Genomic DNA, 13,596 nt, shown 5'->3' on the forward strand with positions numbered 1-13,596 from the left:
TGTACAATGCATCTTTCTCAAATATCAATATTGACAAAGCAGAAAGTAACCTATGCTCTCAATTCAGTTTTCAATGAGCAAAACTGAAAAATTTATTTGAACAACATTGAAACAATTATGCCCATTGATATGAAATGGTGTTCAAAAGCTACGACACTCATTCTTCCTCACACGATCACTCTGCAATCTTATGGCACTGAGTCCTGCCATCATAACTCCAAAGGTGGCATTACTCACATGCACCTGCCATGCAACTATGATAGCTAAGAGTTTCACCAATGGAAGTGAAAGGTAAGTAAAATGCTGAAAGACCTTTGCATGGCATTGTCAGTGACAACAAAAATTTGTGCTATTCAGTGTTATGCATCATAAGAAAAAGCCAGGTAATAATAGGTTCATTTAAAGTTACAACTGCTAAATTTCAACCATCACTTCAATCACTACTGTTGTTATATTTACAGTGCTAAGTTATGAATGTTACTGGCAGCATCCAATTCCTCCCCCCTCTGATGTTGGGTTTAAAAATAACGATGAGGTCAGTGCGATTAACTTTCATTCCCCAACAGTTGTCTTGAATCCAAAATGCAACAAAATTACCAATAGTTTGTGTCAATTGTTTTGGGATGCCAAATATTTCTTTTCAAAACTCTGGAATATACTTGTGACAAAAACAAATTTCAATGATATTTACAATTTTTAATGACAAAGTAAACTTGTTGGAATTAGCTTCCTCAACTGCAGATGAAAAATTAAAGGAAGCATAAATGACGAAAAAATAAGTTGCCTTTCAAGTCCATAAAAATGAATTTATGGGCCATTTGAAGATAAAAGCATCGACCCTTTTCCTATAGACGATGAGATTAAATTGCCATACGTCCTCCATTAATATGTACAAGCAATGTATCAAATAATTCATGTATTTATATTTTCATATTGTCTTCCTCATAGCAATAAAATAGATGATTGTAAATCCCAAGTCGCCTGTTGAGTATCAATCATAACCTCATTTTTTTGTCTTATTTTGGACATTTTGGACCCTACTACATATGGAATTAAGAGTTGATGATGACAATTTATTTTCCCAGGGAGCCTGATGAAAATGATATATGATAAAAGTCTAAGAGTTAAAGCAAACATACTAAAGGAAAAGGATATTATTTTCTTCCTGAAACAATAGGTAGAAAATAAAACCCTCTCAGAAAAAAATTCCTCTTAGCAAAATGCTTGTGGAACTGGCAAAAAAATACACTAGTGATATGTGCAAACTTATTAGGTGAGACACCTCACACAGATATTTTTGCAGAATGCAGTATTGCAATAATTTAAATTGTAAGTACCTACATTTAGGCGGACTGATCTAAGGAAATAGATTTTAATCATGCAAAAAGAGAAAAATCCATGTTCAGTTGAGAGTATGCTTGGAGAAAACTTTAAAATTTTCTTACGGATCAGGGTACACCATTACGCAGCATGCAAATGAAACATAATGCATTTTCTGATAGGTATTGCTAAAAGACAAAAATGGGGCATAAAATTAAGAATACGAGTATAGGGTTACAATGAATAATGGAAATTTAAATTACAAAAAAAGGAAAACACATTAAATATCAAAAAGCATGAATACAGATTTCTACTGATTAAACTTGGAAAATATGTATAGGTCACAAAAAATATAATGTTATAACCTGCGCTAAAAACTATTACTAAGTCATGAAAGTTGCCAAATATTCCTACGTTTTGAGTTTAGGAATACTAAGTTTTCTCATATAAGCCTTTATGGGAGTCAATCAACTAATATCAATGTGATTTTACAAATACTAAAGGTCTCTAGCTCTTATTGTAAACCAACCTACTTTGCATGTTACAAAGAGAAAAAGAATGGCTGGTAATTTTAACATATACACAATAAGGAAGACAATTTCTATTGTGCGGATGATGCAGAACCCTAATAGGTATCCTAATGTACCCCAGACTTAGTTTGATTTAATATTGCCCCATTTTGTGAAATAACTCATAGTAAAACCATAAACAGTAAACAACCAGAAGGTCGGTTAGGTAGGTGATGGTAGAATTCACCCAGTACTAGGCCCAATGGCATGTGAAATTCACACATCAGGGAAGGGGGCTAGATCCTTTCCCTGTACCAGTTATGGTTTCCCAGGAAGATCTGGTGCCCGAAAAATCACACAGCTTGGGTGTCCACAGGGGCATGCTCAGGAATCGAACTCGGGCCCTCTGGTCAGTAGCCCAATGCTCTACCCTTGGACTGCTGTGTCCCCTCAGAGTGGAACATGAAATAATATTTGTGACTGTCACTATCGCCGTGACAATTTTGACTTCATGGAATGCTAATTACTATTCCTGTAATGGTTGCAAAACATTATTACTACCCCCATATCTATTTCCAACCTTTCAAATTAAATGCGGAGGACTATGATTAGCAATAACTAGCCAACCGAGTACAACACTAGTAGCGTTAACACTCGCACGCTTCCTTATCACAGGGCGATATTCCGAAAAAGATATTTCCAAGCAAACAGAGACACTTTGATCGTCCACACACAAAAGGTCAGGAACGACCAAAGATGGAACTAAACACTCCACCAAACCACGAGGGGCCAATCGAATTATAGAGACAAGAGATAGTTCACAAAGAAAAACTCGCACAATACCCTATGCACTTGGTCACTTCGTTGCTTCAGTCGTTGGCTCCACTTCTCGAAAATTCCGCCACTTTCGAGGGATGAGGATGGATCCCATGGGGGAACGGGGTTCTCGCCGCCGTCCGCCACATTTGCCCCGCACTCCTTGGGCAAGAGACGGAGCGGAGTTGAGTGCTCCACGTCGGAGGCAGTGGTGCATCCCTCCGATATTGTCTGTGCCCTACGAGCACAGAAGGACTTCCTCGACCTCCTCCTGCGTCCTCTCCTTCCGTTGTCTTCCTGGCAAGCCGCATCGCCGCTTTCGTCTCCCTCGTTCTCCGCATCTTCTCCGCCGGAGAATCTCCGACGGCCCTCCGCCTCTACACTTCGGGTCGCCGACCCCGAGTCCTCGAACAGGAGACACGCGTCGCTCCCGGCGGCGGCCCTTCTCCTAGCTCGCGCCTGCTCCTCGTCCGTCTCTGACTCGCCCCCACTGCCCCTCCTATGTTGCAGCCGGCGCAACACTTGCAGGGGCGAGGTGGCTGCGTGATGGTGGTGGCGGGGCGTAGAGGTGGCAGAGGTGGACGCAGCCAGGCAGCCTCCGTCGAGCAGAGGGGGATCTGAGGAGAGTGGATCCTCCTCGTCGACCCGCCTCCAGAGGTCCCCGAAGCGTGACAGATGCGTCTTGACTCTCCTGAGGGCACCGGCGTCCACTTCCATGGCGCCCTTCCCTCGCGGGGTGCCTCACATTCCACGGAGAAGAAGGGAGACCCCCGCGGAGTCAGCCCTTCCCCCGTCCCACGGTTTCCCGCGAAAAGGGATCGTCCGCCCACCTGCGCGCTCCTCTGTTGTTGCACGGCGTGTGTTTTTCCCTCGTTTGCGGGAGGAGAGGTTTTCGCTGGAAAGGGGAGAGGGTAGAGCGGGGAAGGACTGGCAGGGAGGGAAGAAAAGGGCTGCGGGCTATCGATTTCTGTAGAGCTAGCGAGAAGGGGACATAGCGGAGGGAGAATGGTGACGTCACGGGAGGGCAACGTGAGAAAAGGGCTCGCGCCGGAGAGAGTGATAGTGGGGGAGATTCCGGGTACTTCCCGATGAGCGGAAGGGCGACGACGCCACAAGAAGCGTCGGCCGAGGGCGAGGAAGCGGCCGCCGAATACGAGTCAGTCGGTCACGCGTCGGGAGTGAAATGCGCGCGCGGGAAACCTTCGGAATTCCGAGCCAGACCGATCGAGGCCCGAGTTCTTCGGGAATCGGCTCCCGTCTGGTATATCTGCCGAGAGCGCTCCCGCACGGCCGACTGGAGTCCGCCGGCGACGGCGGTGATGACGATGCCCTTCCCGAACCGGTGCCGAGAGTGAGGGAGGGGGGAAGGGGTGGCTGATACGGGGGAGGGGAGATGAAAGAGAACGGGAGAGCGAATCCGCGCCCTCACCCAACCACTATTGCCGTGGCGACGTGGGAGGAGGAGGAGGAAGAACAACGGAGGCGACAACAACAAATTAACACGCCACTCGCCCATTCCCGACACCGCATCTCCCCGACTAAGGCTTTCGCGTTTCGCTTTGTTTTTGTTCTCCTCGAGCCACAGCACTCCCCTTTCATCACGACTTCTCGTACGCACACACGCTCACTCACTTACGTGTACTCACCCAACCTCTTCTCCGAGGCGGAAATAAGTCTCTTTCCCTTTCCCCTCCTCTTCTTCCTTCACATTCCTTTTTCGCCGATCCACCAATCCTTTGAAGCGAAAGAAAACTACGAACGCCCACCATCGAGGCAAGAGAAAATGACCTCCACTTCCTGATCTTTTTCCCTTGAGACCTCAAGGAGAAACAGACCACCGCGGCAGCGGAGACTGCCTATCGCCGAAGCGGAAACAAAGATCGTCTTCCTCCCGCCCTCTCCCACTCTCTCTCTTCCCCACTCCCGTCGGCCGTTTCGGCTGTGCGCCTCGGAATGGGAACTGGGGAGCTAAATTTTTGGTCCGCCTTGAGGAAACTTGGGTGAACGGAGTGTTCTGCGGGGTGGAGAGGAAGGGGAGCAGATGCAAGAGTTTAAAGAGGTGAGGCAGCCAAGGTCTACCTTCAAGGAATGTTTCTTCCTTTTCCTTCTCCTCTCGCGCCTGAGGCTGAAGGGGACAGAAGAACCCGGGGGCAGAAGTGGCCCGAGATGACGCGATACCACTCTCGCTCGAAGGCGAGACTCACACCCTTGGTTATGCGCCGTACATCTTTCCGGTGTCGGTTTTTCAAGTAATTTCGTCGCAGCTCGACCTACTCGAAAATGCACTGAAGTCTTCCTTTTTCAGCCATTCCGAACCGGGGATGCTCACTTTCTTGAAAGCAAAGTTTCTCTTCTGGATGCTTTTGGGAGGCATCGCCAGGCTGGATCGTAGAATCAAATTTAATTAAAAATAAAATCATGTCACCGAATAGAAGAAAGATTACGTTCCCAACAGTGATGGCTCTTCCAGGTTTCAAAACTAACATGATAAGATAATCCTCTGACCGCCACACAAACAACGCATATTGCCTGGTGTCCAACAGTATGGTAACAGCCCAAAACGAAAGAATGTAATCCTATGGAAATACTTTCACAGCTGAAAAGATGCAGCCCTCCACCCCGGCGTATTGACCATTGGTAACATGTACCAAAAAAGACCAGAAAAGAATATTTTGAAAAGTTTGAAAAAGCATCAGGAGAATCCGATTTTTACTAACCGCGATCACTTAGCAGGTGAATATATAAAATTATATGCTCTTAAGTCATTCAAAATAATTGGGGATACATAAATCACCTTGCTCAGTTGAAGGAGGACCATTCCTCGACACGGCTGGATGAAAACAGAAACGGCTACCTAGTACTTGAAAAGAAATATCTTCCAACACCCAACATTGGAGTGAAAGATATCGTTATCTCCTAGTCAACTCCGTTGGTAACCACTGATAAACATTGACGAAAAGTGTCTTCATGAGTGGCCCTCAGTTCAAAGTTTCACATTAAGGCAATAAAAACATTCCAACGCAACAGCCCGACGAAATTCCCTTAGCGCTCTTCAGCGCATAACAAAGTCGCGCATCCGGCAATTCTCATCCTATTTCCCCCTTCCGCTGTTGCCATGAGTAGAATGAGCTGAAATGCCGGCCTTCGGGCGCTCTCTGCTCGTAGGGTACCGGCAAACTGGTTGGGAGACTGCCTTTCTCTGTTACCTCTCACTCCATCGCAACCTTCAACCTAGGAAACAGCCGAACAATAAATGTGCGAAAGTCAAACTGCAGGTTAGAGGAATTCAGCAATTTGTAGTGAGTAAAAAAACATATTTCCATATTTTTTAAACCTTCTGACAGGGTGACCGCGATTAGTTATGCAGTCTAAAAAATCCACATAAAATGATTTTTGAGTAAATCAAGAGCAATTCGCCTTCAAGGTTCAACACTGAACTCCTTAGATGATTTTACTACAAAACTCAATCTCGATATATATACTGTGCGTCTTACAGAAATGCATTCTTCGGCTTGAGCGAGTTGGGTCAATGAACTCGAGATAACGCAGTCAAAAACCAAGAAGAACTTAACAAACATGTTTTTTACAGTAAATCTTTATACAGCCAGATAAAGCCCGCATTGGCAGTGATGGCAAAATAGTACACGTAAGAGGAAAAGATAATTAACGTTTCCACAGGTTTTCTTTCCAGCTTCATATTTGTAAATCCGATCGCTAACAATTGCATGAGTTTCAACTACTCAACACCTTCTCGATGGATGAACTCATTAATTAATTAATGTGCTAGAATGTAGTATCGTAAAACTCTCTCATTGCGATTTAACCATGGTCGTAACACACTTAATGCATCACTACGCCAAATCATTAATTCCAAAGGCTCGAAGGACTGGAATTTTGAGTTATGCTTCGTGTTATGAGGTAAAACTGCGCAAATATCTTACTGATATTTTGTGGTCAGGCGAAGTCAATCTTACAGAGATGCCTTCAGTTAGACTTGAGAAGCTAATTCTAAAGGTGAATTCAGTTAAGATAAATGTAAAATATTTTTCACTAAATTAAAATTTTAAGCTCAATAAAATTAAATTTAGTTAATTAGAATTAACAGTTGTTTTCAACAGAATTAACTGTTGTTTTCAACTTACTTTAACAAATATATACTCCAGCGAAAAATTCAAACTAAAACGCCTATTCCTCAAAGAAACCGACGAAGATTTTTACATTTCATTAAATAAGGTAAAAATGCCTTATTGAAGTTGAAATCTTTCTTCTCGTCCTCGCTCCTTTTATCTCAAAGTAGTATCAGCTTAACATTACTATTATGGTCATCTCCTTTAATCGAACGAACTGTCTCCTAAAGCGTGAAGTTTTATGCTTAGTTTTCTTCTGATAAAATAAATACGACATGTTAAAACTAAACATAAAAATAAATTATCCAGCTCGGAGTTACTCTGAAGAGTATCTTTTCAACCGGACGAACTAAAATTTCCACGCTAGTACCCGAGTCTGCCTTCAGCTCATGAGATCAGAGTCAGGTTTCTTTGAGTGACTCGCGAAAAAACGTTGGTACATATCTCGAGATGTGAAACTAATGGCTCCCTCCTAGGAAATAGGCACAAAATAATATAACACTTTCCGGGAAAAGTAGTTGAGAACAAGCCAAGAAAAATATTAGTACAAAACATCGATCCACTCTTGAATAAGTAAAATAATACACAATGGATAGAAAGACTTAAAGCGACAAATGATGATAATGTGCGATTAGGTTCCTGCCATAAGGGAAGAGGGAATAAAGGGCAATGAACGTTGGTCGATATCGAGAGAGAGGAGGAGACAGTTCACGATGACCAAATTAAGAAATGTATACGAAAGAAAGATCAAGCACTAATGACGAGCCTGCGAGCAATTTGTCTCGATGGAATCGATATATGGACTTCGGGTTACGAGATTATGGGATAGAAAAATTTGACGGGGAGATTTCGTGAGGATATTTTTAGTCAAGCAAGCGTACGAGGGTTTCCAAGACGTCTTTCCCGTTGCTCGATGCTCTGGACGAGGGCGGATTGAATGCGAAGTGGGCCATCTGCTTAAGGACACATTCACGGGTCACTGAGACATTTACGATGGTCCAAACGCTTTAACTCATAGCCTGAGAACACTAGAAGAGCATCATGATTGATCCACACTCATCTAATCCGTCTTCAAAGGAGAATTTAGAAGTAGTAAATGCTAGGATAGCGATGTACTGCGAAAATTCAATCATCGACTTGGCTTTGCTGCCATACGAAAACAGAGGAATTTTTCGTGATTGAGCCCAAAATCATTTTCGTTTTTAATTCACCATCGATAACTTCATATTTCATCAAACCCTCTGCACTTGCAGAGATCCTTTTAATCACTTATGTCTAGGGGTTGGATTTTAAAAATGAAAATTAAGTCCCACGCAGGGGTTTCGTCTCCGATATCCGCTTTTGGCAGAATTTTCAGCGGTGTTCAGGCACCTACTTGGATCTCGCGTGATCAGTGCAGTTAAGGGCAGTAAACCAGCCAGAAGGCCAGAAGGGGAACCACTGCCGCTTTCTGGTTTAAGGAGGGAGATGTAGAAGTCAGGTTTCCCTCCTTAAAATTAAGAAGAAACCACACCATCAATGACGTAAATGCTCTCAAGGTAGCGATATACTTGTGTCCACAACATAGCAAGTGCAGACTTTTGTCTAGTACCTCCCCCTTTACATGTTTTCCCAGAACTGAGAGCCTGTTTCGGGAAGTATTGAAGTTAATTTTTCTGTTCAACTCCTGAATCATCAACCAGTATGACGTACGAACACTATGAATGATCCAACTTGCAACGCACGAGAGAGATAATTCAAGACGGCTGCCGATATATTTGTAAAATCATTTTCTATAAGCGGCCATTTGTTCTCTCGCATGTTTCCAATGAATCACCTCATCGCCGATGAGTAACTCGCATGCAGTCCGACGGGAGCAAGGGGGAAGCACGGTGACTCCGCAAAAAGTCACGAACAACCTGCCTTAAATTATCTAGACCGGACTGCAAAGGGGACGAGAGTTCACTTATACTCAGACGCTCGGTTTAACAGAACTGATAAGCCGGGAAAAAAGCAATAAATAAAACTGAAGTATACTTTTAGTAGAGATAAATTCTTGCGGCGACTATTCGTCCTCGGGCCAGCTGGTTCCAAGAATAGTTTGACTGAACGAATTTCCTCCAGATATAATGAGTTCAAAAGCGGTCAGTGGATTGTGCTTATCATTTCAATTTCGCATTACTTTCCAGTCTCGGGTACCAGTAAGGGCTGATTCCTAATACCATTTACATAATTACTGACAGGATTAATGGGACAGGTGCGTCATACACGCCAAGCAAAAAGGCCGCGGACTCAAACCTCGCCCATCCAGTTTATACAGAGCAGTAGGCAGTGAAAGAATAACATTTCGACCTGCAAATTATGTCAAAAGGGAATTAAATGCAGTATAGAACGCTTTCGGAGTTCATGTTGTTTCCAAGAGTAGAAACTACAATGCAATCCTAACATATCATGTCGACACTGCATTGGTTTACAGATGCACTATCCACCAGTTGAACATCATCCGACCCCTAAAAGTATCCCTACGAAATATTCTTTAGATGAGACGCGAGTTGTACTAAAGGGCATGAGTTGGAGCGCGCAAGGTGGGTTATTTTACTTCAAGGAATGCCCACGAACTTTCCTTCAACTCTTCATAGAGATACTATGAAGGGCTGCTCCCCATGCCAAAAACACCATCCTCATCATTGAACTAAATGTTCATCTGAAGCGTTTCATTTTGTTCTTCCTACGAATGAGTTCCTCTCGCGGAGTTACTAGTCATGGTCAACGTTACCTTGCAAGTACAGGTATACCTGTAAGTATCTTTCTTTCTTCCTGGATATATATATACAGCCATATATATACATAAACACACGTATATAAATGATTTTAAGAATACTGCTCACAATAATATGATTAATGGATTTAGCTATTTAATTCCCCTCTTCGTTTACTTTCCTGCTTACTAGCAACGGCAATATGCTCTAATACACTCTTTAATCAATACAAGCTAGAAGTCATGTATGCCGATTCATCAGTTGCACTACGACTCATTTATACATTTAAAAAATCAGAATTTTCACAGTATTATAAATTTTTAACCCGAGATTGGGAGTCCCGCGACATTTTAGAAAAAGGATCACCACTTGAGATAAACATACAGGGACACGAACACGTTCGAACGGTAATATCAAAATATATACATTATTACCGTTTGATATTCAAAGTCATACGTGTTTAAGACTGTTCGTATCTAATTCGAAAAGTTTTCTTTATTTTAATGGACCAGGAAAGAGACGAAGCATAAGAAGAAAATGAGACGTATTAGAAAAATTAGGCAAGTCAATCCCGATTCCAACGACAGCAAGACAACACAAGCCATTTTTACACGTAAAGCAGGAGAAGCAAAGTAGCAGACATCAATGTCGACAACATTTCCTATGGCAATTTGATAGCATGATCGCAAGTAGTACCGAATGAGTTCCCATCCCACAGCATAAAGGGCAAGGTAAAGGTTTTGGCATGGCTGCTCCCCATGCCAAAAACACCATCCTCATCAAAGGTCACGGATATTTTTGACATTATTACAGCCGAAAAACGAAACGAAACACCAATACGAAAAACCTGGACTCGGTGTAGGGAATAAATTGCCACCGTGGAAGAGGGGTAGTTGACACGGTGTCAGAGGCCAGATGTGTGAATGTAGAAAAGCTCTCATATTGATCTGAGAGTAAATTAAACGGTATTATTTCAATTGCGTTATCGGAGCTCCGACGCCGAATTCGGCATGCGGGATCTCCGGTTCGCTCGCTGGATATTTGCGGAGCATTTTTCTCCTGTGGAACACCGCCACCGTCGGGATCAAGAACCTACACCGATGTTGGACTACTGAGGAGAGAGAGGGATTGAAGTGGAGGGGGGGAGAAGAAATAAAACCTTCGGTCCAAGTTAAATAATTTAAAGACCTTGGTGCGAAAGATTTAACGCTACCCTCCTGTTGCCCCACGTTTTTTGGGCAATCGATTGCACTCGCGCGCACGAGACTTCATTGTTTCCTCCTTCAAACGAATATTACGCTCGCACCCGAAGTAGGTCAACAGAGCATTAAAACATGATAATACGAAATGCACGACCCATGAGAGAGTGACTAAGCGAGACAGAGAGATAAAGACTCGAGGATAGGAAGAATTATTAAATGGCGTGAAGTTCCACTGCGAAAGAGAGCGCAGTTATGTATTGGCTTCGCCGGTACTCATGGGAGAAGACTGGGTGGGCCACGGACTCCCACACGCACGCTAACCACGGCCCATTCAATCCGGGTAAATGGCGGTCTCCTCCCACCTATCCAAGGTAAGAGACGGCACCCAGGTGGACACCCAGTTCAGCGAGAGTCGATCCCAGGCGAATCCGACAACGGGACGCGAAGCAGATGATGGGACTGGGCCGAGCATTGATTTATCGTCGAGGTAAGGAACCGATTACGCCGCCAGCTCGCCCTTCCAACTCGATCGATGGAGCCATGAAAATGAGTATTGTACTCCACATTAAGAAAACTTAAATTCATAACGGCTTACGTTTCGTGCGGCGACTACATTTTTTCCTTGAATTTGGCAATAAATGGATGTTAATAGAAGATACTCCAAAGCCACGTGGCTTGTGTACTGACTTGCCAACCAGAGGATCCAGATTCAAATCCCGGTGGTGGCAGGATTTTTCAGTGGCAGCCCGATCCCTGCTTGGATAAGCGGAGAACGTCGTCCGTCGGATGGGACGTTTAACTGTCGACCCCTCGGCGCCTTTCGTTAAGAGTAGGGTAATGCTGATGCCGGGTTTCTCTCCACCCTTCCCCATCCCTTGAACATCCTACCATCACCAAATCACCCGCCTATCCCCCTAATGGTGAAAGTGAACTTGGCTATTGGTCGCCTCCCCTAATGGCTAGTCTGATCGGTTTGGCTACGGCATCGTCCACAGAAGGCTTTCGATTATTTATGCCAAAAATGGGGGACCGGGGCGAAGAGAATGGGATTAGATCCTTACGTGTGTGGCGCCCCACACGGAAGGATGCCAAATTGTTAAAGCTAAAAACGAGAGAGTTCTCACAATTATTTACTTACTCTTTTAGTAATTACTCTCGTGTTCATTGACGCGGAAGGCACAATGAGTCTACTGAGAAGCGCAATTAATCGATTCACTCTCGACAACTTTCCGGTGAAGTAGTGATTTAATATGAAGGCGGCAGAATTGAAAATGTCACAGTGTGACGTGTCTAAAATCTAAAAAGAACAACATGCGGCCATAACATAAAAACCGTCACGCGAGACGTTCTTTCGCCGCAAATGACACATGTTGCTCATTCACGATGAAAAAATACACCAATTGAATCCCGATTCTAGTAACTAACGACATCTATATATTAATTGAATTTAGGCGGCAGCGGTGCCCAAAAGGTCATGAACTTTCGTCGAAGTGCACAAGTTCGCGATTTTCCACGTTTATTGAACAGTGGAGCAAGTACTCCGTGTTATGATCTCGAACTACTAAGTTCCACTAAAGTTTCTTCCTGTTGGGCAAAACCTGCTGGAGGCGGAACCGCGGTGTTTTAAGGCTTGCTATGTTGACAAAACACTTTAACAACCTGGCCAACTGCAACATTCCTACCACAGGTGGGGAATCTCCTTTGGTCGTGGAAAGAAATATTTCTGAGGTTCTAGCACGCTCTGTAATTGATTTTCAAAAGTAAAGGACACTGATTTATCAGAAACCCAAATCGGAAGCATTCCCCGGAGGATCGCATCCTACCACCGTATGGTATACCGTCAGCCTTTAATCTATACGATGGCAGACGAAAGTGGCCCCCCGGAACGAGATTAACATCAGTTTGGAAAAAGATGTTTTCCAGCGAAACTGTGAGAAATTCGTGCAACACATTGAACAATATTTTTATAAAACGACCCGGGTTACCTCGCTAAGCAATAGTCAGGCATATTGTCCAATATTATATGAATTCTAATGTGTCTGAGTCTGACATCATCTCCCAACGGCAGAAACAAATAACCTAATAAGGATGAACACACAAACTCCATAACCACGCACGAATTGGAAACGGTGAGCTTTACGCCATCGGGGAAATGAACCACCCCAGAGATAATATAAACACAGTGGCCATTACGTTGGATCCCGCTCCACGGTGCGGTGCGTGATGCACAAAGTTTCTACAATCGTGTTAACAGAAGAGCATCGGCGGAATTGGTTTTCGCCTCACAACGCGGGATCGGCTACTACCGAATACGCATGAGTCCCGACCGGAATGTTTATTGTAAGTATTTTGAAAATTACATCCATGTATGAAAACTTGGCTCGATTCACCAACGAGAGCCTATGGCTTCATTAAACTCATGCGAATGGAATTAGAATTTTACTCTCGATTTATCACCGGCAGCATGCATACACGAGATGCTCATCTAATAGATTATTTTTTGTTCCATGCCCGGAGGAGAGATTAATTCAGAGGATATCGGATCTTCCACAGGATATTTCCCTCTAGGGATTGGGCTAGCGATTCGTAGTCTCCTTTGACCGCCACTAATTTCATCTGAGACCCCCTTTGAACCCAGTTCTAGTCCTTTGAAACCATATATAGTTTGACCATGAGACCTTTGAGAGATAGATTTAGGTCGCAACCCCAGGCTGAAGATCGTTGCCACCACGCCCACTGCAGCTCGCTCACATTTCAAATTTCATCCCACTTCCTACGCAATTACTTATCATTCACATGATTTGGGGATTTTAAAGTAGATCCAAGGCCCGAAGTCAAATCGTACGGCAAAGTCTGCCAAGCGAAACAGAAGTGAACCAATGAA

General features: G+C 43.9%; 1 protein-coding gene across 5 annotated transcripts in view; it reads right to left on the reverse strand.

Moving 5' to 3' along the window:
* The window catches only part of Mctp (multiple C2 domain and transmembrane region protein), a 141,914-nt gene that overhangs the window by 21,500 nt on the left and 106,818 nt on the right, over positions 1 to 13,596 (reverse strand). Inside the window, exon 1 of one of the 5 annotated variants that reach the window (XM_071588335.1) lies at positions 2,673 to 3,938. The exons of the other annotated variants lie outside the window; for them this stretch is intronic. Within the exon in view, the coding sequence (XP_071444436.1) occupies positions 2,673 to 3,362 (690 nt within the window). The 5' untranslated portion in view covers positions 3,363 to 3,938. Of the gene's footprint in view, positions 1 to 2,672; positions 3,939 to 13,596 lie in introns of those variants that run through there. 5 annotated transcript variants of the gene reach the window in all.

The sequence above is a fragment of the Hetaerina americana genome, unplaced genomic scaffold (genome assembly GCF_022747635.1).
Source record: "Hetaerina americana unplaced genomic scaffold, ioHetAmer1.1.p SCAF_1, whole genome shotgun sequence".
Classification (NCBI taxonomy): domain Eukaryota; kingdom Metazoa; phylum Arthropoda; class Insecta; order Odonata; family Calopterygidae; genus Hetaerina; species Hetaerina americana.